Source organism: Nansenia antarctica, assembly GCF_963989245.1.
Source record: "Nansenia antarctica genome assembly, chromosome: 16".
Classification (NCBI taxonomy): domain Eukaryota; kingdom Metazoa; phylum Chordata; class Actinopteri; order Argentiniformes; family Microstomatidae; genus Nansenia; species Nansenia antarctica.
The window spans coordinates 5,569,093-5,595,148 of NC_137686.1; the positions used below are offsets into that span (position 1 = coordinate 5,569,093).

The window sequence follows — 26,056 nt, forward strand, 5'->3', positions numbered from 1 at the left end:
GATTATCAACACTGGAGTGATTCAACTAAAACCTATGTTGGAACTTTGTGAACTCCTATATTTTTGATAAATAAAGCACTATTGTCAATGGGAGATCTGCACTCAATTTCAAGAGTTTGTGCATATCAAGTTAGGATTGTTTTGTGGTTGCAGGCCCTGCCCCCACCAATCTATTGCTCCCATCACATGTAATGCGATGGGCCTATCCTGCACTCACAACCATGTTTTATACAAACAAACACACCATCCAGAAGGGCACTGTGACGGCTGTTGTTGCCCTCTGTTGCCAGGTGATCTGGGACTTCCACCCCCCCCCCCCCATCACACACACACACACACACACACACACACACACACACACACACACACACACACACATACAACTGACAGTGTAATTTATATTAGTTTTACAAAAGACGACTTATTTACTCTTTAATTGGATATACTTGTAAAAAATAAGTACGGTATACAGTGAACCCAATTAAAATGTTGATGCATTCCACATGGAATAAAGGAACAGAACTATAAGTTACTGTACAAATGCGAGATCTATTGACAATACAAGAATGATCTGGTTACCATACATGGATCTCAGCACACTCAACAGTATCTATAAATGGGCCTGTTACGGTTGACATAAGAAAACTCAATCTTGGCCACAATATGTAACACAAGTAATAAATAACTTAAATAGTGGGCCAGATCTGATTGCCACAACTAAAGTATTTGGCACAAATAGGCCAAGCCTGGGCCAGAACGTTGATGTGGCCCAGACACAACTTGGTGTCCTGGGCCAGAAGTGGACCGGCTCTGGTGGCCGTCACTAAGCCCAATCATCACCATGAAAAAGCACTGTAGCATGTGGATGTGGCCCAGTTACCACCTGGAATGATGGCCCAGAAATGGCCCAGATCTGGTTACCACATCTAAGTGTTAAGCCACCAGACCTGGCTCATCTACGGACCATCTTATCTAGTGATAACTGGGCCACATCCAGATACCGGCCCAGATCTGGCCTTTTAATGGCAAAGATAAGGCTCACTCATGGCAGCCAGATCCGGCCCACTTCAGTTCCAGAGAACAAAGTTGTACCTGGGCCACATCCGGATGCTGGTAGAACACTGATGTTGGCCAGATCTGGGCCGTCATTACTCTGACAGGGTAAGAGTTTTTTTTTTCGGTTATAGGACGCGGACGGAATTTACCAGTGGGGTTGCCAGGGTTGATGATGCAGATGGCGCGGGGGTTGCAATGCTGCCTGGCCTCCTCTAGGGAGCGCTGCAGCTCGCTGATGTCCATGCTCCAGCACTTGTCCTCGTTGAGGTAGTAGTTAACCTGCACGGCCCCCAGCTCAGCCAGGGCAGCCGAGTACAGAGGGTACTGGGGGATGGAGATCATCACTCCCGTCCGCCCCGCCCCCTCGCCACACACCAGTAGCTTCAGCATGGTCTGACGGAGGAAGAGGAAGAGGAAGAGGAAGAGTGGAGCGCATGAAAGAGTGCTTCTCAAAAGGTTAAAGCTGAACCATACAGTGCCCTGTGTAAGTAATGGGATAGTGAACCATTTTTCCCCCTTTTTTTGGCTCTACACTCCAAACTTTTGGATTTGGAAATCAAACAGTTACTATTTTTTATGCATCGTCCCCCTATTGCAGGCTACCCACAAGTGATGGGGACAGATTGATCAAATTGTTCAAATGAAGCACTCATGTTTAGTATTTGGTCGACAATCCTTTGAATGCAATAACTTCCTGAAGTCTGCGATCCATTGACCTCAACAGATGCTGGGGATCTTGACCCTAAAGAAAATTCCCTAGTTCCCAGGGAGGGATGTTTTGGGTCATTGTCCTGCTGTATGATGAAGCACCGTTCAATGTGTTTGAAGGCATTTGTGTTTACTTGGGCTGACAAGATGTTTCTGTACACTTCAGAATTCATCCTGCTGCTGCAGCAGAATCCGTCAGCAGTGACATCATGACTGAACACAAGTGAGCCAGTTCCAGTGGAAGCCTTCATGCCCAAGCCATAACACCCCTCCACCATATTCCACTGATGAGGTGGTATGCTGTGGGAAGTTCCTTTTTTTCTCCACACTTTACTCTTGCCATCACCTGGGTACATGTTAATCTTTGTCTCTGTCCATAACCCTCTGACTCTTTAGTTACTTTTTAGCAAACTGTAACTGGGTCATCCCGTTTTTATGGCTACCTAGTGGTTTGTACCTGGCAGTGTAGGTACACTACGCTGTAGCTTTGCTGGAGAAGTCTTCTGCAGATGGTAGTCTCTGACACTTCCACGCCTACCTCCTGAGTGTGCTCCTGATCTATTGGACAGTTGGTTTGAGGTTTTCCTTAATCATGGTGAGCATTTGACTGTAGAAGTCTTCCTTGGCCTACCAAGCCATTTGTGATTTCTGAGCTCACTTGTGCTTTCTTTCCTTTAATTCCTTTTAATGTTCCAAACTGTTGACTTTGGTAGGTTGAATCTCATAATGATTTCCCTGACGTCTTTCATTGACGTCTCTGGTCCTCATGTTGACCGACACCACTCATGTTGACGTCACTCATGTTAGCAGACTCCAAGGGCAAAGCCTAGAATCAATACTAGACATTGAGAGCCCTCTTATGACTGCACAAATGATGTGACGGAACACGCCTGACGCACTAGAAATACATGTCAAGCCGTTTGGCCACATCACTTTTACATACCCTGCATAAAAAAACTATATATACATAAATACCATAAAATAAAATCTGACAATCTCTATTTTAATCTATTTTAACCGTAATAAGAATAGTAATTATTTGATTTCAAATCCAAACTTTATAGAGATAAAAGAAGAAAGAATGCTTCACTGTCCCATTACAGTACTTACACAGGGCACTGTATATACATTATATTATATGTGTATAATGGCTTCCTAGTTAAATTAAATGATAGATTAAGCAATGCTTGCTGAAATGGCTTCCACCTGTCCAGTCCTCTCAGATATACAGCATACAAAAGGGAGAGAAGACAAAAAAAAGCTGCCTTGCTTTAGTGTTCCACTCATATAATGTGGATGAGTGAGAAAATGCAGTGAGAATAATGGTGAATAGCGAGAAAATGCAATCTTCAGATCAGTAAGCTTGATGGCACTCGTGGTCGTAGACATCAATGACGTGCGAGGGTAATTCACGCGGTTCAGTGTGTGTGATGGGTCAGCTCTATCTGAGGTTCTATTTTCATCCGAAAACGTACCACAATACCGTCGCTGGCCCCTGTGGTGAGGTAGATGTTGTCTGGGTCGCAGGCCACGCCCCCATCCCTCCGCTCAATGTACCGAGCCACGTCCTGGCGCACACACTCTATACCCTGACTGGCACTGTACGACCCTGGATGAGAGAGAGGGAGGGAGAAAGAGAGAGAGAGAGAGAGAGAGAGAGAGAGGGGAGAGAGAGAGGGGGGGAAAGAGAGGGGGAGTCAGGAGGGGAGAGGTGTAGAGAGAGAGAGAGGGGGGGGAAGAGTCAGGAGGGGAGAGAGAGAGAGAGAGAGAAAGGAGAGAGAGAGGGGGAGAGAGGGGGAGTCAGAAGGGGAGAGGTATAGAGAAAAAGAGAGAGTCAGAGAAAGAGAGAGATAGAGAGAGAGAGCATTACTTTGAAAACGGAAGTGACATACGTATGTCGCTTTGGATAAAGGCGTCTGCTAAATGCCCAAAATGTCAAATGTACTCCATTGTCAATTCAGACATTGAAGAGGTTAAAGGAAAGCAAACACAACAAAGAACATACCCATACTACTCCCTCCACAAGACTGCAGAATGCGCCGCGCTCTACTTTTGGCATCTTCTGGGAATGTGTTATCATTTAAGAGTTCCGGATAAGAGCAGATTGCCAAGACCTTGTGGTAGAGAGAGAGGTCAGAGAGCCAGGTGGAAAACAGAGAGGGGTTTATGCTAAATAATGCACACAAATCTGCATACATGTGACGCTGAAAATAACAAAGTAAAAGACAATAATTTTATGGGGGTATTCAGATTAAGGAGTTGGGAACACAACAGACCTGCCGGAAGAAGGTGATTGGCTGCTGTCCCATGGCATGGGCGTCACCGATGTTGGCCTTGATGACCTCAGAAAATGGCTTTTTCACTCCCTGAGGGACAGAATTGAGGGGCACAAGATGAATGGGGGAAGGTGGTTCAACGATTGAACGATTTAAAGGGGAAGAGTGAGAAAGGAGAGGATGATGACTACATGCTTCTTCAAACAACATAGCTTCTATTAAAGAATACACCCCGATTTTCTTTTAACCAAATCTATTTTCTATATACCAACAGAAGAATATATATAGGAGATTTTGGCAAATATTTTTGGGCCGCTACCCACACGTTTAGCTGTGCTGCTCATTCCACGAATGCATCATCCTTACAAGTTGTACCTCATTGTAAAGGTGACTAATCAGGCTTTCCAACGATATAAAATACAATACCAATTGGTATTATTAAAGGGGAGGAATAATCAACAAAAAAAGTGTTTCCGAACTTTTTTTGAGGGGTTTATATATATCAAGATATTTTCATTTGTGTTGAATAAGTATAAATAGTGGAACTGCATTTGCCTATAAAATGTGAATCAAATACGTAAGTTACCTGTATGCATGTGTTTACCTGTATTCGTGTGCAATGAATGCTGATATTAAATATGAAACATACGGTCGCCAATAGTATTGTGCAAGCTGCCAATCGGGTTCATATGTATGTAAATGTGTCTCTGATAGCCAGTGCCTCCCCAACCATTGACCTCACCGCACGCCACTGGTTCTTAGCAACGCAGACTAGCAATGACAACTGCTAATCTCCAGCAGTGTGGTAATGTGGTCAGAAATAATCCCCACGTGAGACTGCCACCATACAGTAGTTCCAGTCTCTCCTAAACCAATAGTAAACCAAGGGTGTGGCATATCTCTAGTATAATATACTCTCTCAGGTAATGTTTGTTTTTAATGACAAATTGACTTTAACAGATAACCCTTAGTAACAGCTAAACAACCACCAGACATTTTCCATCATTTCCCTTCCCTCATGTATGGCCTCTTTCGTTAGTTTTCTGTCCTTTCTATCACTCAAACACATCTTTCTCAAGAGAATTATACAGGTCCAGGTGTAATATATGTGACTATAATGCTAATATGTGCATAATGCAAACCTCACATCGGTTCAACGTATTTGCATTCTCCTTTCTTAATTTAGGATATCAAACATACTGTAACATAAATTCCTGAGTTAAAAATCTAAGTAAAGAGGATAAAATAGTGAATGACACATAACACCAAATACAATCATATGCTGGCCTATGTGAAGTTATGATATGTGTGTCAATAGGAGCAAGATTCACACAGATAAGACACCCACACCCACTAACACACAAACACAGACCGACATTTAACAGATCAAAAGCCTGATTTAGCTCCCAGCAGTAGAAACACAGCATTACGTAGTAAAACAGGCGTCAATTGCAGTGTAAAAATAAATAAATAATTGGTTCTTAGGGGTATGGTACATTTACAGGCCAATAAAAAAGGCCACTCCTTACTTCCCACATAGCATCTGAGAACAAACACTTCAAGCTGTTGAAAACCTCTGTAGAGGACAAACTGTGACAATGGAACTGCTGAAGGACACTGCCTCTGTCAGTTTCCAGATGTCCAGATGTTTTGGTATTTGACACCCAATAACAACAACAGACAGAAGGTGGCCACAGTAGGTGGCCACAAGTACCACATGTTGAAATCTTGCAGAAATCAAAACAGCTATGCTGTTGTTAAAACCAGGGGGCACATATTTGTCCCATCCAGATAAACTAGCGTACTCATGAGTCCAGGGAGAACCTCCTCCATTCCTATTGGTCACACAGCAGAGGTGCCTCTCGGCCTAGACCAATCACACAGAGCAGGTTGACTGACACCCCCTCATTCACAGGACCTCCCATTCACACATTTGATTACAAACAGATCTGCACGATATGCAACCAACCTCCATCTGCAGAGACTTTTGAGTGTGTCTGTTTGTCAGGTCTTTAGTCACAGACGTAGTAGTAGTGCAGGGGTTCACAATCTTGTTCATCCGGAGCATTTCACACATAATGAAATTCGAGACCCAGCATTAGAAGAAAAATATCTGAAAACTAAGGTTTTTGGTGTCCTGGTGTCATTTTGCTCAGTTTCATGCAGCCATGAGCTTGTTTTCTCTGTAAATAACACACTCTGGTCAGGATGTGAATGATAAATGCAGTTACTTAAATATATGAATTTGTTTGAATTTGTTTGCATGATACATTGTGGCTGCACTGAGAAACATAGTTCCCAAAACCACAACTTCGATCGAACATTTTGATTCTTGATTGTTTAGAGAAGTGGAGAAAAACAGCACAATCAAAAGATTTTACATTTGTAACCATTTAGCAGACGCTAAGCTGGTGACTTGATGTTTTGCTCACGTTCTGGGTGCAATGCAACAGGGCCTACTGGGGCTTGTTCCAAAGCATTTTACGACTGAGATATCTCATCCGTTGCAAAAGCTGTCAGAAACATGTTTCACAAAAGCTCACAAGTCAACAGAAAATCTGTGACATCAACTGTTCTTGCATCCTGACCTCTGAATTTGCACAATATTCAAGACATTTCAGTCGCAAGAGGAAGAGAATGTAGGCCTCACTTAAGTTCACAAAAGTTCCTCTAAACTCTCAAATAATGTTGTGTTTTAGGAGGAGAGAATATACAGATGTTGGTGAGAAAGTGCAATGGCTGGCTGTATGTGTGTGTGTGTGTGTGTGTGTGTGTGTGTGTGTGTGTGTGTGTGTGTGTGTGTGTGCGTATATGTTTCGTTCATATTACAAAAAAGTAAGCAGGTGAATGTGGGCTTTGTGCCCTGTTTTCCCAAAGAAACCCAACACTCTTCAGAGTTCAGTTTGAAAAGGCAGGTGTTCTCAGACAGAGAGGGCTGGCTCGACCCAGTGTGACATGAAACAGTAAGAGGGGTAAGCTGATCCTACATCTGCGTCTCCTGACAATTTCACATCAGTACTTCACTGCACTGAATGAGTAATATCCCTATCCCAGGCCTCTGAACAAATAAAAGAAAATCCATGAATCTAAAGTCCATTTGGTGCCACTGTACCATCTGGTAAAGAAAGTAATTACTCAGGACGATACTCTTAACTTGGCTTCTCCTGGATACAGCACTCAGAGAGGCTGCTTAACACACAAGACTGGACTTGGTAAACTATGCTGGGTGTTTCTATGACAACCCCTCTTGTAATGTAGCTGTAGCAGATAGTAGAGGAAGTGGGCTTTGACTAACGGTCTTGATCTATTGGGCAAGCGCAACCAAAAGAGCAAACAGCGGGAAGAAAACCCTACAAATTGGCAATCTCACTAGATGTACATTCATCTTGACAAATGACCACATACTGGAGACATCATTTTACAGTGCAATATCAACAGTCTGGCCAACCTCTTGACTGTTAAGTCGTCCATTAAATCATGAAAGATAACACTCTTTGTCAGCCAGTTTTACTGGCACCTCTCATATTAATGACAAAGGAGAAAAGGGCTCCAACACCTGACCAACTGGCCGAACCCTTATGACTGAGTAGGGGTGGTGAGTGTTTGTTTAAGAATGTGAAAGCTAACAGTGGCATTTTAGGGTAGCCTATCGTGAGTAGTTGCCCTCTTATGATAGACATCACTGTGAGATCAAACTGTATGGAGCTGATGTAATATCAGGACAGACAATGGAATCTCTGTGGACTTTCACCCCATTCCCAACTGGAAGAACAACTCTGATGTAACAGCGAACAAACAGAGACAGAAGACAGAGAGGGAGGGCAGGACAAGGGAGAGAGGGAAGGAGGAGGAGAGTGAGTGAGTGAGAAAGATAGACAGACAGACAGACAGAGGTAGACAGAGAGAGAGAATAGAGAAAATGAGGGGTATTTGGGAGAGAAAATAACCTCATAGACAGGGTCTCGTCTCATCATTGTTGAAAAAATTACAAGAACAGCCAACCATCCGCTTCCCTTTCAAATGAACTGAGGCCTCAACTAACCTATAGGGCAAACTTTACTGCTGACTGACATTCTTTGACATGAGGGTGTGTCAGCAGACACAACACACAGGATCCCTGTTGGTGAACATGTCGAGGGCAGACGTGGAACCAAACACATGACAAGAATCTAATGAAGTAATTGAAGAGCGGTTTGTATGCATACGTGCTAAAGGGGAACACAAATTAGGTTCACAAGATAAGAAGGTAATTGGTCAAAGTGGGGTTTTCATGAATCGCTCTTGGAAACTCTGATCTCAGTGGGAAAAAGAAGAGATATAAGAATATGTTTTCACCAGTTATACGAAATATAAAATAAACCTTATTTTCCTCCAACCTCTGACATGATCATTATAAAGAATAGGATTGCATAAATATGATCAGGACCTATATCTTTCATGTGTATATTAAGATGTGTAATGTGTTCAGCCTTTTGCTTGAATGTAAACATTGTTTGTTAGTCAGTAATAAAGGTGGCCATTAATGTTCCTATCTGTCCTCCACCATGGGGACATCATTTATATGCATGCAACCTGCTCCACTTTGAAACAGTTAGATTCAGTCCTTTATTACAGTTGATAAGTTTCATACTAATCAATATCAGGTAGTTGGGTGGCCATCCCTAACCCCTAGAAGGATCCAACACTGGGACACGACCTTCCACCCTTATCAGCTGGAGACCTACAGTAACACAATCTCAAGATTGATTTGTCCACAAGGACCCACGTGTGTTCTGAGCTGGGTAGAACTGCCTGCAGTCATTGAGCTCCTTGGGCATGGAATGACCTGCAGGACCCACTAAGACGTGCTGCTTTAGTATCATTGGGCCAAACCTTATTAACTGGTTTGTAATTGGTTCCCTTGTACTGCGCTAGGCTACTGCCTTTTTAAAATGTGTCTTTTTATTCTTTATGTCTCTCATGTCCTGTGTCTTTTTGTTGTTACTATTGTCTTTTTCTTCTCTGGCACAGTGTTGAGTGACAAGTCCCATTTCATTTCACTGCATGTTTTACTTTGTATTTCTGTGCATGTGACAAATAAAGCACCCTTGAACCCCTTGATGTAAATAACAGTTATGTGTATATATTTTGTAATCAGGGCACCCTTGAAAATGAGACATTGGTCTCAAAGGGACTCCCCTGAATAAGTCAATTAAAATAATAATAACACGCACGCACACACGCACACACACACGCACGCACACACACACACACACACACACGCACACGCACACGCACACGCACACACGCACACACACACACACACACACACACACACACACACACACACACACACACAAACTTCACTTGTACAACCTATTGTGTCCGACCAAGAAGGCCTGAGCCAGGCTGTGTCAAATGAAGATTGGTGGGTATGATCATGCAATGAGTTAGGAGACAGACAGCTGAATTGATTCATCCTCGCTGAGAAATGCTGCTTCCAAAGCGGGCAACTAGAGACCAAGTACAACAACCAGTATCAGAGTAAAGCCTCCACAGTGAAACACAGGTCCATTGATGCATTGCATACCTCTCTCAACTCCTTCTCATTGATGCATTGCATACCTCTCTCAACTCCTTCTCATTGATGCATTGCATACCTCTTTCAACTCCTTCACAGTGAAACACAGTTCCATTGATGCATTGCATACCTCTTTCAATGTTTCATTGATGCATTGCATACCTCTTTCAATGTTTCATTGATGCATTGCATACCTCTCTCAACTCCTTCACAGTGAAACACAGTTCCATTGATGCAGCATTGCATACCTCTTTCAACTCCCTTCACAGTGAAACACAGTTCCATGATTGATGCATTGCATACCTCTTTCAACTCCTTCTCAATCTGCATGGCTCGCTGCACAATGGGTCCGCGCACGGCATACTCGACCATCTTCACGGCGGGGTTCATGGTGTCGATGGTCAACACTTTGCCCCGGGACGAGACTCCATTCTCAGACATGTTCTCTTGGAAAAGCCCCCGTCGCGCCGGGACAGTGAGTCCTGAGATGGCTCTGATGGCTCTGCCGTGGGGAGAGAAGGGGGACAGCGGAGAAGAGATCATCATTGATCGGACACAGCGGACACCCGACAGGGGTTGCATGGCGAGGTATTGCGCTGCTCCGAAGTCATTTCGCCATCTGGTTAAAACCCTCAAGCTTCTCGGTGGAAACATTTGTAGCCTATGCGTGAAGCAGACAGATTACAAAGTCTCAATACTTTTCTAAGTCCTGGGCTGAAATTGTGAAGCTGGTGCGGCGACAACCCCCACTCTGGGACCTATGAACGCACAGAGGATCACTGTGTGAGGCAGTTGAGCAACTGGCGCACAGTTCTAAAATAAGCCGGTCGGACCTTTGGACCTGACAATTAGGGAGAGAACCTAAAGAGATCACCCTAAAAAACTAGCCCGTGTGTGACTCTCGACCAAACCGATGCTCTCTTTTCAACCCGATGTCTATTTCTTCTGCACACATGGTAACATTATTCACCCCATACACCCCCCCCCCCCCCTTTTTATGGGGTATTCTTATCCCCCCCCTCCACCCCCCCCCCCCCCCCCCATGCAATCCCCATTACGCACCGTTTGGCTGTTAGTCAGGGTCGAGTTGTCCAGTTAACGAGAGAGAGACAATGCCGGGACAATCTTTGGGCTACTTCCAACTGTTCCTCCAGCTTCATGGACCTCCTCTCTGTTCTGTGGACTTTGGGAGGAGACTGAGGCTCGGCCAAACTGCAGATAATGAGCGCAACGCCTCCTGTTTGGACACGAGCCGAGATTCTACTTGCTACTAATTGTGTAGCCTACAGCCCCAAACGAAACAAGCACAGTGTAAATGGACATAGATTGTTGCATTTGTTGATCAGAATATACGCATGTACAGTACAGGCCAAAAGTTTGGACACACCTTCTCATTCAATGTGTTTCCTTTATTTTCATGACTATTTGGTACATTGTAGATTCTCACTGAAGGCATCAAAACTATGAATGAACACATGTGGAATGATGTACTTAACAAAAAAGTGTGAAATAACTCTAAATATGTCTTATATTTTAGATTCCTCAAAGTAGCCACCCTTTGCTTTTTTGTTGTTAATAAAATATATATTTTTTGTTGTTAATAAAATATATAATAATAATATTAAATATATATATATAATAACATATTATTAACACATATTATATTTAATATTATTATTATATATTTTATTAACAACAAAAAAGCAAAGGGTGGCTACTTTGAGGAATCTAAAATATAAGACATATTTAGAGTTATTTCACACTTTATTGTTAAATACATAATTCCTATGTGTTCATTCATAGTTTTGATGCCTTCAGTGAGAATCTACAATGTACCAAATAGTCATGAAAATAAAGGAAACGCATTGAATGAGAAGGTGTGTCCAAACTTTTGGCCTGTACTGTATGTATTTCGCCTGTAGGCAATTGGCAATGAGTTCCCACTTTATAATGAGTAGCCTATTCGCTCTCTGGTCACCATGCAATGTTTACTTTACCTAAATGATCATTCATTTACTTGGCATAATCTCTTGCATTGTGACAGTATGGATAGTGGATAGATGTTTTTTCCATTTATAGCTCTCTGAATCCTGACTGGGCCCATAGCACTTGGCCTGACTGTGGAATGGTGGATATTCGTAGGACCAAGGTCAGACCTGAGAGTGGGATAGGGTCACATGTCTGCTGTCAAACTAATGCTTTCAGCTGAGGAAACAGAACATCTGTCCTCAAACACACACACACACACACACAGGCACGCACTCACACACACACACGCGCGCACACGCACACGCACACACACACACACACACACGCACACGCACACACTCACACTCACACTCACACTCACACTCACACTCTCTCACTTTCTCTCTCTCTCTCTCTCTCTCACACGCACACACACACTCACACTCACACTCTCTCTCTCTCTCTCTCTCACACACACACACACACACACACACACACACACACACACACACACACACAAACAAACAACAACATTATTGGGGGCAAGGTTGGCCTTGGTTGGCCCTGGTTCAATCTCTGGATGTGAGCTGGTGATTGGAATGTTGCTGCAATTGCATCAACTGGTCAGCTACTACATGACTAATGACATGAGAATAAGAAAGCACAATACCATATCTAAAAGAAATGGCTAGTAATACATTACAATGGTCTAATTAGCTACTTTATGAAACATTTATAAGCTACAAATGACTGTAGTGCCTAAAAGGAGTTACCAAAAACATCAAAACAATCTAATGGTCATGCTCACAGTGCAGACAGTAAAACCACAGTACACTGTATTTCATTGGGCAGTAGTGGCCATCCTTGCCAAACCCTTGCCAATAGTGTTACTGCACTTTACTAGGACATATCGAACCTATAGCATAAACTTGATTCAATTCCAGCAGTTCAACCCTCAAGGCATCCAGGACAAAACATTTCTGCTGGATAGTTGATTTTCCACACTATGCCCTGCTCTCTGTCACTCATGGATGTTTTAGCATTACTGAAGAGGAACAAACTAATCATTAATTAATGTGAATTAATAAAGTTGTTATTAGCTGCTGGCATCAGCGTTATAGTAGTGATGAAGTCCAAGATCACAACACCATAATCTCCAACTGAGTGTCATTCATTTGATAACATTGTGACCTCAATACAACTTTGATGAGTTTAAGTTAGATGATTATTAACCGAACTTTGAGACATAACAGAATTCTGTATTGAGGCATTTTGTATACACTGGAAGTGGCTGTATCATAATAGAATGGCATGACGTGTGTGTGTGTGTGTGTGTGTGTGTGTGTGAGAGAGAAAGTTGTTATCATCTGCTGGCATCAGCATGACATATTAACTACCATTATATGGTTTGTTTTGTCCAAAGAGGTCGCCTATTGTTTGATGTTCATTAACAATAAAAACAACAAACAAACCCGATAAAGTCTAAGATCATCACAACACATGTGTGTGTGCCACGTTGACAGTTCATGTCTCCAGTATTGTTGTTTACTGTTCAGCAGGAGTAAACACCCCAGGCTCTGGAGCACCACATTACATTGACATTTTGGGCATTTAGCAGACACCTTATTCCAAAGCGACTTACAATCGATACATTTGACTAAGCAAGTGAATCATCAATTCACCAGTCTTAGCAGGAAGAGTAATCTAGCTCAGGCCAGGGGCCATTGACAGTCGTTGTGATAGAATAAGAACGTTTTTGTTTATTTTTTTTGACACAGGAGAAACAGTACAAGAATCAGAATCAGAATCAGAAGACTTTATTGCCATGACATGTAAACATGTTAGGAATTTGGTTGGGACAGTGGAGCACGGTTTACAGCAGGACAGGTGCAAGACAGGAGAAGACAGTGCAAACCAACATCATAGTGCAAGAGTCATAAATATATAAATATAAGTGCAAAGATCAAGTCTTCAAGTGTTCATGTCCAGACAAAGCTCTCTGGGTGGGGGTGGAGGGAGGGTAGATAGATAGGGGTCAGGTCAGGGGGGGGGGCAGCAGCATTTAGGAGCCGGATGGCTGTGGGGAAAAAGCTGTGTGCATGTCGGGCCTTCACCGTTTTTAGAGACTGCACCCTCCTGCCTGAGGGGGAAGTAGGGGGGGAAGTAGAAATCTTAAGAGACACAGTATAGGGGGAAGCAGGTGTCTCAGGAGGCACAGTGCTGGGGGGTAGTAGATGTCTCAGGAGGAGCAGTTAAGGTGTAACCTGAAGAGATGGGTCTTCAGTCTCCGGCGGAATATGGGGAGTGACTCTGCAGTTCTGACATCTGTGGTTTAATTCCACCAGCGGGGAGCCAGTATAGTGAAGAGATGTGACCGGGCAGCGTGACTGCCGTGTTGGCGTAGAGGTGGTGGGGCCAGTCGGCCAGCAGAGGTGGCCAACTGGTGTGGAGGCCGTTGTTCCAGCCCTGGACTGAAACATCTGATTCAATTAATCTAGGTTCTGATCAATATGTTATTAGTAAGTGTTAATACTACTGGGATGGCAATGTAGCACTTCAGGAAACACGGAGAAGGGAGTAGGTTTGTTAGAAATCTGCCACTGTGGTGGTTAGTTAAGAGTTCGAATTTCCAAACAACAACATCCTTTCTGATAACATTATAATTCTAGAATTATTAATATAATTTATTAACAAGTAATATAACATTTGAAAAAGCAGAATATTGAGAGTCGTTGTTTTGTGGAAATGTCAGAACTCTTGAACAAAAACAGCAGGAGACAGACAATACAGAACTTAGATTAGAGTGATCTAGAATGATTACACAACAATGCACTCTCTTGGCAGCCAGTTATATCACTGAAACCACTCTCAACCCCTTAATAAACTGCTACCTACTGGACCTTTAAGTTCATGTTTACCCATGCTGAAACATTTTCAACCAGTAGGGGGCAAACTTGACCATATTGCTAACTTGGGTTGTTCATTGTTCATTCATCCACTTGCATGCAGTGCGCCGATTTATTGAAAGAATAACAATTAGCCTAGTAGTTGTCCACAATTTAATAAGAATATCAGCAGTAACACAATAGAAACATTCAAGAGATTGTTTTACAACAACAACATTTCACAATGAACAAGTGCAAAAATACACATGTAAGAAAACTGTAAGAAAAAGCTACAGTAGAGCACTTGGTTTTCTCTTTGCTAAATCAGTAATCCTGTGACAGTGTATTTTAGCTGTCAAATCCATAAACAGCAGTTCAATGAGTCTGGATCGGATGTGTCTATTTCTGTCAGTCAAGTCACAGTGGTTCGTCCCATGTCTTGCTTGACCAAATTAGCTTCACACCTCCCGTTGAGCACGCCCAGGGCCGCCACCACCGTCCCCAGGCCTGTGCAGACAGGGAGGGCTAACAGCAGCAGGCCCAGCCGACCCCCCAGCCTCCAGGGCCAACACAGCTCCCTGGGGGTGGGGGAGGGGAACCCCACGGCCAATGAAAAAAGCAGGAGCCCATGATCGCCCAGGGCCAGCAGCACCACGACCACCCCAACCCAGGCAACCCTGGAGTGGCAACCCTGAGCCACATGCCTGCATTGGGATAGTAGTAGCAGATAGTAGCTAGTAGCAGCCCCGTAGTAGCAGCCCCGTAGATAGTAGCAGCCCCGTCAGCTCCACGACCCTCATCAACACAGTGGCACGCCTGCATCAAGGGGGCTAAGCCTACTCACCCAGGCCCTGACCCAGCCACAGGCCCTGACCCAGCCACAGGCCCTGACCCAGCCACAGGCCCTGACCCAGCCACAGGCCCTGACCCAGCCACAGGCAAAGACAGTAAGGCATGCCTATATTTGGCCTCAGAGATATAGACCAAAAACTAATGTCCGTTAGAGTGGACAAAAATGAATTGCTGGGTCTAAGAAGTCACATATTGGTGGTGAGATGAAACACAACCCTGCTGATGACATTTCACTCCAGGGATACATTCTAGGACATTCTAGGCTGTGGGCTGAGGTAAATAACAGCCCCTTCAACATGATGGTCTCTAGGTAGACACCTGTTAGGCTGATACGATAGTTTTGTCAAACACAGTAAATCATCGGTCCTACATAGATGCTTCACAAATCATGTATAAGGAAATTCATACTAGGCTATATAAATGGTGTAATATCAGGTTCTTACATCTGCCAAATGTGACATATAGAGTTGTCTACTTTAACCCTTTGTGAAATAATTTTATAAAGCATAGCAAGGCCTTACATTTGTGTATAAATGACTTGTGAAACATCTATCCGTTACTTCTTTCATGATAATATATAGCCTATCCAAAATTATATACTGTACTGGCTAGCCTAGAAGCCTGTGGCAGTAGTGATGGTGGAGAGCGTCTGTGTGGCCACAGAGCGCAAGGCAAAGGTGGGCACGGAGAGAGGGGTGAGCAGGTAGAGCTGGTGCTGGACGGTCTGCAGGCCGAAGCACTTACACTCCTCCGTCACCAGGTAGCACTGCAGAGGCTGGTGGCAGAAGCCCAGGGCGAAGCCCTCCTGGAGAGCGTCCCTCCCCTGTGGCTCCTCCCCCGGGTCCGGGGCTGGGGCCGGGCTCTCCTCTGGGGAGAAGTAGCGCGTGGCGGAGAACGTATAGAAGAGCCTGAGCAGCTCCCAGCAACGCCCTCTGGAGGGACGTGGGGGGTCGCTGAGCGGGGAGAGGCCGGCGGGAGCGGGCACGCAGGAGACGGAGCGCCGGGACTCCCTGTTGACGAGCAGCAGCGCCAGCACGTCCGGGCGCAGCGCCACGGAGGGCGGCAGGCAGCGCTCCCCGGCCTCCAGGCAGCCTCTCAGGGTCTCCACCAGGGGCGACCAGCAGCGCCCCAGCAGCTCCCTCTCAGCCCGGTGCAGGGAGGGGCCGGGGCCGCAGAGCACGCACACGTCGGCCCCCGGGAGCAGCTGGAAGCGGAGGAGGCGGTGGGCCACCGTGGGGCTTCCGTGGGGCAGGAAGACGGGCGTGTCGCAGGAGGCCGAGCCGGAGAGGGAGAGCGAGCGCGCCAGCGCCGAGAGGAGCACCACCTCCTGCGGGACCAGGCGCCACCACTTGTCGGTGGCGGCGGCCACCCGCCCGCGCACCATCAGGCAGCCGAACTCGCTGTCGGCGGCCCGCGCGAAGCCGTCCAGGGCCTCCTGGAGCACGGCGGGGTTGGGGGGCAGCAGGCAGTCGGCGCAGTGGGTCAGGTCCCCCATGGTGCCCCCCTCCCCTCCCCCCTCCAGGAGCTGGTCGATGAGGCGGTAGCAGGAGCGCAGGTCCCTCTTCAGGCGCTCCACGTTCCGGGCGTTGACCAGCTCGTCCTGGCCGAGCACCAGCACCATGCAGTTCCACACGTTCTCCAGCAGGCGGGGGAGACGGAGGTCGCCCCCTCCGCCCCCCTGCTGCCCACCGCTGCTCACGGCGATCAGCATCACGCTGTCCCGGAACACCCGCCACACCACCGCGCCTCCCTCATCCGTCTCACAGCCGGCCAACAGCGCTCCCTGTCCCACCCCGAACATGTGCACTCCGTTCAGGGAGCCGATGAGGGAGAAGGGCAGCTGTCTGGCGGCCCCCCGGGTGAAGAGGGGGACGCCACTGTTGGCTGTGAGGCAGAGGAGCTGCACCGAGCCTGGCTGCTGCTGCTGGAGCATGGCGGGTCTGTTGAGTGAATGAATGAATGAATGGTCTTTATTGTCATTAATATAGTACAGGTACCATACAACGAAATTTGGGAGGGGGGGCTCCCCTGGTGCTAGGAAAAAAATACTAAAAACAACAAGGGAAAAAGAGCTGGTTTACATAAATAAAGGCTATGTACACTATCCACTATACTATACTATACAAATAAAACACTGTGCTGTACTCTATGCTATGCTATAAATATCCTAACATTTCCTATCTCTGAACCTATGTACCCGATGTACCTTATGTACCTGTTGAGTGTCCTGTACCATTCACTGGTCCCAGGAGGTCTGGTCTGTTCTGATGAAGGGGTGATTGATGATTGAGGTCATGTCCATGATGCAGTTGTGAGGAAACAACAGCAGACGCCTGTCACAAAAGGTTACTAGTGAATAAAAAAGTGCCTGCAAGCAAATCTACCCCCCCCCCCCCCCCCTGCTCCTCTCTCTCATTCGGCTCGTGTCATAAAGTTAGCTAGCTTAGCTCTCCATCATACAGTTAGCTAGCTAGCTCTCCATCATAAAAGTAGCAGAGTTGACTTCTTGATAACTTTTTCACTTTGCCATCTATCTAAAAAACAACAACACGATATACTCAACATAAACGTTGGTAGCTGCTAAACATCCCGTGTGAAGTTGTGACATGTGAATGAATCCTGTAGAGATGTCAGCTAGCTTAGCTTAGCCCACCTCTCAACACCACGGAACGACTCCAGTCACGTTTCCACGGCAACCGGCTGCTCACGTGACACCTCCACTCACTCCTAGAGGGCGTGTCTAAAGCAGACCGCAGGTCAGCTGTTATCTAACCGTCCCCGTTGAACCTTAACGAGGAGACATCAGTAAACCGACCTAGAATCAGTGTTTACCGACCTAAGATCAGCGTTTTAGAATTTCCGATTTCCGCCTTCGACTATCGAAGGCCAATGATTGTTGAGTCGTGTAGAAAGAAAACTCGAAGAAGGTAGGCTCGTGCCAATTATAGTATTTAGTATTGATTCAAATCTAATCAGTGTTTTAATTTGGGGTTAATAACATATATAGTTTATAGTATATTTATTTATAGTATATTTATATTTATAGTATATATAGTTTATTTATATATATATATACACTATAGTTTGTAGAGTATTTCGATTTTGGAGCAAGACAACTGATAGTTACAACATTGGTTATTATAGAATCGGCAAAGAAATGCTCTAAATACTTTTTCATGTCTTTAGAACAGCTGTTAATGTGTGAACTGTCAGTTAATAGAAAATAACTTATTGCATTATTGAATGCATTCTCATTTCTCCCAGACACCCTATTTTACCCTACTCAGGCAATTGTACTTACTTTAGCACACTTATTGCTAGATGTTTGCGTTTCTTTCTTAATGTTGCATGTCCTCTTTGTCATTGTAACAGGTAAACCATTGGGTGTATCTGCACCACTGCTGAACCTGAGGGACACGCGCTGCCTGAAGTTAGGAAGAGATCCCCAATAGTTCTCATTCAATACATAAAGTCTGGTAGGTGGTGACATCATTCATAAAAACAGTCAGATTTCTTGAGTTACCAATCAAGTTGGGAACTGTGTTCGTTAATGACCAGGCATAAAATGATTATGAGCATCACTATAACCAAATGGACCTATGTTTCAGCTGGTCTAAACCCAGGAGTAGGATATAATCATGTAGGAGTAGTAGGGCCAGAGGTAATCGAGGCGTGTTGGTGACAATGAGTAGGGCAAAAGCCATCAGTTGGGCTGAATAAGCAATCATATTTCAGAAACACCCCCATGTGCCTACGCCCCCGTTCAAATATAGCCCGAAAAGTCTCACATTGGTCTTCGAAATGTACTGTAGCTTGAATGCCCTCCTGCAAAGGTCAGCATGTGCCATGTTTCACTACCTATTTGCTTCGGCAAGTCTTTGGAATGTTATTTACAATTTGTCAAATTGTCCAAATTATTATCAGGACAGTCACCTGTCCATTTTTATCTTGGCCAATTTGCTTTCCCAATTGGGTCATGTTATTCTTTCCTCCTGTGAGATACTGTCTGTCAATGAAGCTCAGTGTGGAAGTACATGAGGCTGTCATCAGGCTCATCCTTCATTTAAGATTGCATAATGCTTTTTGAACACACATTCTCAGCACTTTCTTTTACTGTATTTCAAACAATTACTATGATGTTTAAATATAGATTCTCAGCTTTTATCTTATGTGTTTGTGTACACATTTGTTTCACCATTTAGAAATTACAACACTTTTCACCAAAAAGACAGGTGTTTCTGGTAAGACAGGTGTTTCTGGTCAGATGTGTTCTGACACATCATTTGTGCAGGAGAGCTGTCAATGTCTGCTCTTGATTCTAGGCTTTGTGTTTGCCAAAGAGGTATCAATGAAAGTCACAGAAGCCATTATTAGACTGAAAAATCCAGAAAAAAAGATCAGATCAGAAACATAGCCAAAACCTTAGGAGTTTGAATATCATTTTTTAAAAGCACTGGTGAGCTCAGCAATCGCAAACAGGCTGGTAGGCCAAGGAAGACTTCTACAAACAGGCTGGAAGGCCAAGGAAGACTTCTACAAACAGGCTGGAAGGCCAAGGAAGACTTCTACAAACAGGCTGGAAGGCCAAGGAAGACTTCTACAGTGGATGACCAAAGAAAACCCCCAAAACAACTGTCCCATAGCATAGGAACACGTTCACCCTCCGCAGAATATGTCACCAGATGAACGACAGAGGCATACCGGTAGTTATCATGAAAAAGATTGGTCGGGTTAGTTTTCTAAAAAAGTATGTAAAGAAGCCTGCAGAGGTCTGGAAAAAGGTGGTGTGGACAAATGCCATGTACCCGAGAGATTGAAGAGGAAGGTTTGGAGGAGAAAGCTGCCATTAGAACTGGTTAACATCTGTCTTAACTGATGATGTCACTGCTGATGGCCATAGCAGAATGTATTTTCTGTATAGAAACATCTTATATGCTCAAGTACAAGCAAATGCCTCTAAATTCATTGAATGAATGAATGAATGAATGAATTAATGGTCTTTATTGTCATTGCTATAGTACAGGTACCAAACAACGGTATACAAGTACTGATATTCTTCCATAGCAACTAGGGAGTTTTCAATGTTCTTGACTGGCCATGTCAGTCTTCAGATTTAAGATTCTTCAGCATCTCATCTAAAAAACATCAACAACAACAACAACAACAACAACAACAACAACTGATGATAGCTGCAGTCTAGGACTGGCAGAGCATCACCAAAGAAATTCCCCAGCGTCTTGTAGGGTCAATGGGTTGCAGATTTCAGGCTGTCATTGCACGCATGGGATTGTTGACCAAATACAAAACGTGAGTGCTTAAATTGGATATTATGTGTATCTGTACCACTTTTGGTGCCTTGAAATTGGGGGACTATGTATAAAACCTGTAATTTCTGAATGGTGAAACCAGCATGGACAAAAGAAAAAGCTGACAATCTATACTTTAACCTCATCATAGTAATTGTTTAATTTCAGATGGAAACCTTTGTAGTATAGAGCCAAAAGAAGTAAAAATGCTTCACCGTCCCATTACTACCCAGGCAGAGCACTGTGTGTTGCTTAGCAACTGAGTACTGAAGCATGCCTACGTTTCAAAGAAATGGTGACAAATCACCATCCTTTTCTATGCTCTAAATATTTGACACAGATTAAAGCCTTCAGAAATTCAATTAATTGTTTCCAGATAACCTTCACGAATCCCATAATTTTAGCACTTCATGGCAGTATTCATGAATGTTTTGATGTGATTATGTTACTTCGTTTTTTGTTTTATCTCTTATTCCATTCCCTACTAGCTGGAATGGAGACACAGACCAATGGATCCATGGATACAAAACTGTAAGTCCAGGGGGTGTTCTCTCTCATGAAGATAACACCTATTCTTATAGAAATACATTTCTAAATAGATTTCTTTTGTCAGGGGTGCTAGCACTAATGGTGGTCTAATGGTGTCTATTGTAGTTGTGATTCATCTTAAATTTGAATAATTAATCGTTATGATGATTATTAGGCTGTTTCGATGCCCCCTCTGGGCACCTGGTGCCCACAGCGTGGAAGTGTTTTCCTTACTTAAAGTGAATGTACTTACTGTAAGTCGTCTGGGTAAGAGCATCTGTTAAATGACTGCAATGTAAATATAAAGGATACACTGTAGAAGGCAGAAGATTGGGTCAACAACAGCAATGCTATTTGTGATGTAGATGATCACGGTGAAAGTTAATTGAATGGGCCAATGTAGCTCAGCATATGATACCATCATACCAGAATGTCTTTGCTGAGCTTGACATGCAATTAAGTGTCTCTTTATTTGGTTTGTATGATGGAAGCCACATACTGTCCATCCTCCCCCTGTCCTCTCTGTCCACTGTAGCCTGGTGGAGAATGGGCACGTGGCCGACCCTGCAGAGTGGGCGGTCACTGATGTCGTCAACTATTTCCACGCTGCCGGTTTTGAGAAGCAGGCCACCGTCTTCCAGGACCAGGCATGAGCACATATTCTTCTAGTGCTTTCTTCCTTCTCTCCCTTTCTCCGACCTCCCTATACCTCTCTGTCCTGTAACAAACAGTCACACACACACAACACAATCTCCCTCTCTTTTTTGAGTGAACATTGACTACTTTTCTCTCTCACCGCACAAGTAATCTTGGGGTAAAAATGGGGTTCAATGTTTCCCTCTGCCTATTTATTTCTTAGAGATATAATGAGCTTCATTCTCTTTATTGTAACCTTAGGTGACTGAACTGTAATCGAGACACCCGTGACAGCTTTACGTTTCTTCTTGTAGGAGATTGATGGCAAGTCTCTGCTTCTCATGACTCGGAACGACGTTCTGACCGGCCTGTCTATCAAACTAGGCCCTGCGCTGAAGATCTACCAGTACCACGTGAAGCCCCTGCAGACCCAACACCTGAAGAGCAGCTCACTGTAGCATCACCCCACCTCTCCCTAGAGAACAATCACCTACTGAAGGATGGATGGTAGGCAGGACAGCATAGACCAGGGTATGTGGAGAAGTTAATTGATCCAAGAGGATGGTGGTGAAGGAGGATGATGCTTAGAACCACTGTGGTTGCACCCTTATGCAAAGCATCTGTTCTTTACTTGAAGCAGTGATATCTGCCAAATAGTTTGCGCCGTCCATATTTGGAGACGGCAAAACGCGCTGGCAGTTTTCCTTTCGGAAACAAAACAGGGACTTTTATTTGAAGACGTGTACACTGTGAATTGTACCTGACTTCTCACGTCTAGTTATGCACTTACACGGGATTTCAGTCTTTAAAAGATCCCACATTTTTCTTTCAGATTTTCTGTAGTGGATTTATCATATAGCAGGCTGTACAGTAACATTTGTATTATGCCGGTGCTTACTACAGTAGGCAGAAAACTGGTTGCACAATAAACCATACTTGTATATTGTCCTCATTAATGATTTCATTGAGATGTACCAATGTCAATCAAGGACCCCAATTGAAATAAGCCAGTGGCTTTCTTGGGTTTTTATCCTGTTAGTTGACCTTGTATGTAATATGTACTTTCATGTACCTACTTCTGCAAATCTTCTAATAAAGTTTTCAATCAATCAAAAAAGTCAGTTTCACAATCAACAGGGAGGAACCTCCAAAGTCAAGTGGGCAAATCCATACAGCATATAAACCTAGGGTGCAGAAAATGATCTATGGATTTGTTATTTTGTTGAATAGTCATGACCAGAGTGGCGCCAATGAAGCTTTCCATTTTCTTTTGGCTAATGCTTATGGAGACTCAAATAGTTCCTTCATGTAGCCTATGGAGCAAGTTGCCAGGCAAAAAATTGCTATCTTAGATTATAATTTTTTTACCTCAATGGATATGGCATCTTCCACCACAATAGTTCTTAGGTATACTGAAAGTTGTGTGGTTAATCTAATTTTAAGAGAGACTTTCCCAGAGAAAGAGACTTTGGTAATTTAGTTTTACTTGAGCAGCCATGACGTTTTGGGCCTGAAACCGCCTAATTTCATCTGACATTGTTAGGAATTCAAACATTAAAATTTAGGGTCCATTGACATCCATCCCTTGGTTTTTGGTTGAAAGTGTTAATAATAAGGAACTAAATGTGTAATATTTAGAAAACATCCCTTTAAGATGGGTAAAAACATCCCTTTAAGATGACATTATGTGTTGTTACCTGGGGTATTTATAATATATATATTTATAATACACTGGCGAGACAATAACAATCTATGAAAACAAGCATGTAGTAGAGAAAGAAAGTGTTTTATTTTCTAAATACAAAAAGTCAAGAACAATGATGAATAAAATAGAAAAGGCACAATAATTTACTTGAAAACCACACTGTGCCATGAAAAATAAACCTGTCTTGTTTCCTCTAATGTGGCTGAAAATAGATGGCGATCTTCCTGACATGAGTGTGACATGTTCTACACTGTGAGATTCTGTGGCAGTGGAATGCCTTGGCAAGAGGATCAGTGTTGAGGTCAACTTTTTCCCTGTAGCATCAAAATGAAGGCCTGGAATTTGGAAACAAAGAGGCAAAGAAATTAGATTATCAGAAATGACTATAATTATTATTAACAGCTGCGCTGTTACAGACTACATATACATTTTTTATAAGGAAAAATGTGGCTTGTACAACATCCACTCATGACGCAGTTGCACTGTAGCCTACATATGACTAGTTGCCATTTCCTAATAGAAACAGGAGATATGACACTCAATTATGACAATAACTGATGACACCTATGGGGACAACAAGGGATATAGATGGGGAATCATACCTCTTCTACGAACATGCATAGACTATTTATTCTATATTAAATATTATACAAATAATATTATATTTATTCAGTGCCTCTTCTCTCATTGTTTGAGCTCTCCCACTAAGTGAGTACCATGTCTTTATTGAAGCCTGGGAAACTAACCGTAAAGTAGTGTGTCTATTACCCATATCTCACGACAGGGCCGGCCTGAGCTGCACTGGTCTGGTCACACATCCATTTAGGTTCTGTGACAGTGCTGGAAATGACTAGCCTGATGGAATCACCCTGATTGCACTCTAACTTTGCGCACACATATCAGTGACCTTCCTCCATAAGACACTTAGCCTAGGTTTGTGAGCCTAGGTTTGTGAGCCTAGGGGTGTGGGGCAAAACTAATGTGTTCCGATCAACATTCAACCACACCCATAGCTTTTCGAGTATGCAGCTCTACTTGTTGTTTTTCCAAAGGCGTGTTCATTTGCTGAAGGCCAGACGTATGGGTGAAACTGAATTCTAACTACGGCACGAAAGAATAATGTGAAAATCACATATTTAATCCAGAACAGTGTGGTTCAGGTCAGCCCTGTAGAAGTCCCCCAAACCACTTATACTCACCAAAGGATGTGGTCTGGTCTCACAAGAAGGAGCAAACCTTCTGCGGCCTGAAGGGGTTGGTGCTGGAGGAGACACCCGTGAGGAGGGGGTCTTGGAGAGCATTCTGCATACAGAACTGCTGGAGGTCTGCTGCCGCCTGAGAGACCTAAGAACAACAATAGAGGAACACACTATGAACATGAAGCACTACCTGTCGCAAATAATATTGCACTAGTACCTATCGCTGGAATAGCACTGGTCATGTTTGCACTAGCACCTATCCCTGGAATAGCACTGGTCATGTTTGCACTAGCAGGACCATACACAAGTACAGACGAGAACAGAAAAACACACCGCCGCACGATCGCTGAATTACGTTGCAAATAGTTTGTTGTTAAACGATCGGAACATTTGAGAGAAGATACAGATGTTATACAAGGCCGGATATGTATGGAAACGTAAATACTGGGATTTATTCAACTATCTAGAGACCTGAGCAAAGTTGAACTGTGAGATGGGTCAGGGAGAGAGGGGAGTTAAGCAGCCCTGGGTTTGGGAGAGGAGCTCAACTCACATCTAGCCAGACGTAATCCAAATGTAAAGATATTTAATTAACTAAATATATTTATAGCAACCAAAAATTTTGGAGATATTTCGACAAAAGACTAGGTTTGCAATGTTAGCTAGATGCTAGCAGTCGCAACGCCCAGTGCAGAGCAGTAAGTATCCACGCCCTTAGCTTAGCTAGCCTCTGTTAGATGGCCGTCTAGAACATATAATATATATTATAATAAAGGTTTACCTTCACTCTGTTGATGCTCGCTTCAAAACGCAGCTGTTGGACGACTTTCTTCATCGCCACCAGGTTTGAGCCAGACATCTTTACTGTGTTTATGGAAAACAATACGACACGTTAGCTAGCCAGCTACAAGACAATGCAAAGCTAATTCCACATCCGGGTAAAGTCTTCTTTCGCGCAGTCGCAGTCGGGAGAAATCGACGAGTCCCGCCCCTCTCTGATGACGCAGGGCACAGGGCTGTCACTCAACAACAACAACACTTCCGGCTTCGTAGCTTCAAAATAAAAGCGCGAGTCAAGAGCGGAACCTCTTGCTTTTAATTCTGCGCCCATGTGCCACGCGCGTGAAAATTGTCTGTTTCAAAGTCTACATCAGTAAATGCCATAAACATTTCATTCTAAATCAACACTTCCGCTATCAGCTTCAAATTAAAAGCCGTATTAAAAAATACAGTAGTCATAACAGAAACCCCACGTAGTAATTAGCTTTAACTGCACATTGCAGTTTAAAAAAAAAAAACAGTGTAAACAAGTTCTATGAAAGTCCAGACATATCTAAACAAGCGTGTCTCTGTCTCTCTCTTACTCACTCACTCTCA

The 26,056-nt window shown here is 43.9% G+C and overlaps 4 protein-coding genes across 5 annotated transcripts in view; 1 reads left to right on the forward strand and 3 right to left on the reverse strand.

Moving 5' to 3' along the window:
- Positions 1-10,770, reverse strand: part of gpt (glutamic--pyruvic transaminase) — a 15,609-nt gene extending 4,839 nt beyond the window's left edge. The window contains exons 1-6 of one of the 2 annotated variants that reach the window (XM_080546636.1): positions 10,663-10,770; positions 9,904-10,102; positions 4,041-4,130; positions 3,770-3,878; positions 3,240-3,373; positions 1,206-1,449 (exon numbers count right to left, since the gene is read on the reverse strand). In XM_080546636.1, coding sequence (XP_080402762.1) covers positions 1,206-1,449; positions 3,240-3,373; positions 3,770-3,878; positions 4,041-4,130; positions 9,904-10,041 — 715 coding nt within the window. In that variant the 5' untranslated portion in view covers positions 10,042-10,102; positions 10,663-10,770. Of the gene's footprint in view, positions 1-1,205; positions 1,450-3,239; positions 3,374-3,769; positions 3,879-4,040; positions 4,131-9,903; positions 10,516-10,662 lie in introns of those variants that run through there. The other variant, XM_080546635.1, reaches the window with a different exon arrangement.
- Positions 10,771-15,918: 5,148 nt separating this feature from the next.
- On the reverse strand, positions 15,919-17,541 carry fuz (fuzzy planar cell polarity protein; the record flags this gene model as incomplete). Its single annotated transcript, XM_080546306.1, has 2 exons — positions 17,521-17,541; positions 15,919-17,245 (listed from the first exon to the last, which is right to left on the reverse strand). Exon 2 carries the CDS (start codon positions 17,236-17,238, stop codon positions 15,919-15,921), a length of 1,320 nt encoding a protein of 439 aa, XP_080402432.1. The 5' UTR covers positions 17,239-17,245; positions 17,521-17,541.
- A 3,563-nt stretch (positions 17,542-21,104) lies between these two features.
- On the forward strand, positions 21,105-22,738 carry LOC308171758 (sterile alpha motif domain-containing protein 13-like; the record flags this gene model as incomplete). Its single annotated transcript, XM_080546634.1, has 3 exons — positions 21,105-21,142; positions 21,675-21,786; positions 22,090-22,738. 3 exons carry the CDS (start codon positions 21,105-21,107, stop codon positions 22,231-22,233), a joined length of 294 nt encoding a protein of 97 aa, XP_080402760.1. The 3' UTR covers positions 22,234-22,738.
- Positions 22,739-23,542: 804 nt separating this feature from the next.
- gng5 (guanine nucleotide binding protein (G protein), gamma 5) lies at positions 23,543-25,607 on the reverse strand. The gene is made up of 3 exons (XM_080546367.1): positions 25,461-25,607; positions 24,680-24,824; positions 23,543-23,815 (listed from the first exon to the last, which is right to left on the reverse strand). Exons 1-2 carry the CDS (start codon positions 25,536-25,538, stop codon positions 24,699-24,701), a joined length of 204 nt encoding a protein of 67 aa, XP_080402493.1. The 5' UTR covers positions 25,539-25,607; the 3' UTR covers positions 23,543-23,815; positions 24,680-24,698.
- Between the last annotated feature and the right edge of the window lie 449 nt (positions 25,608-26,056).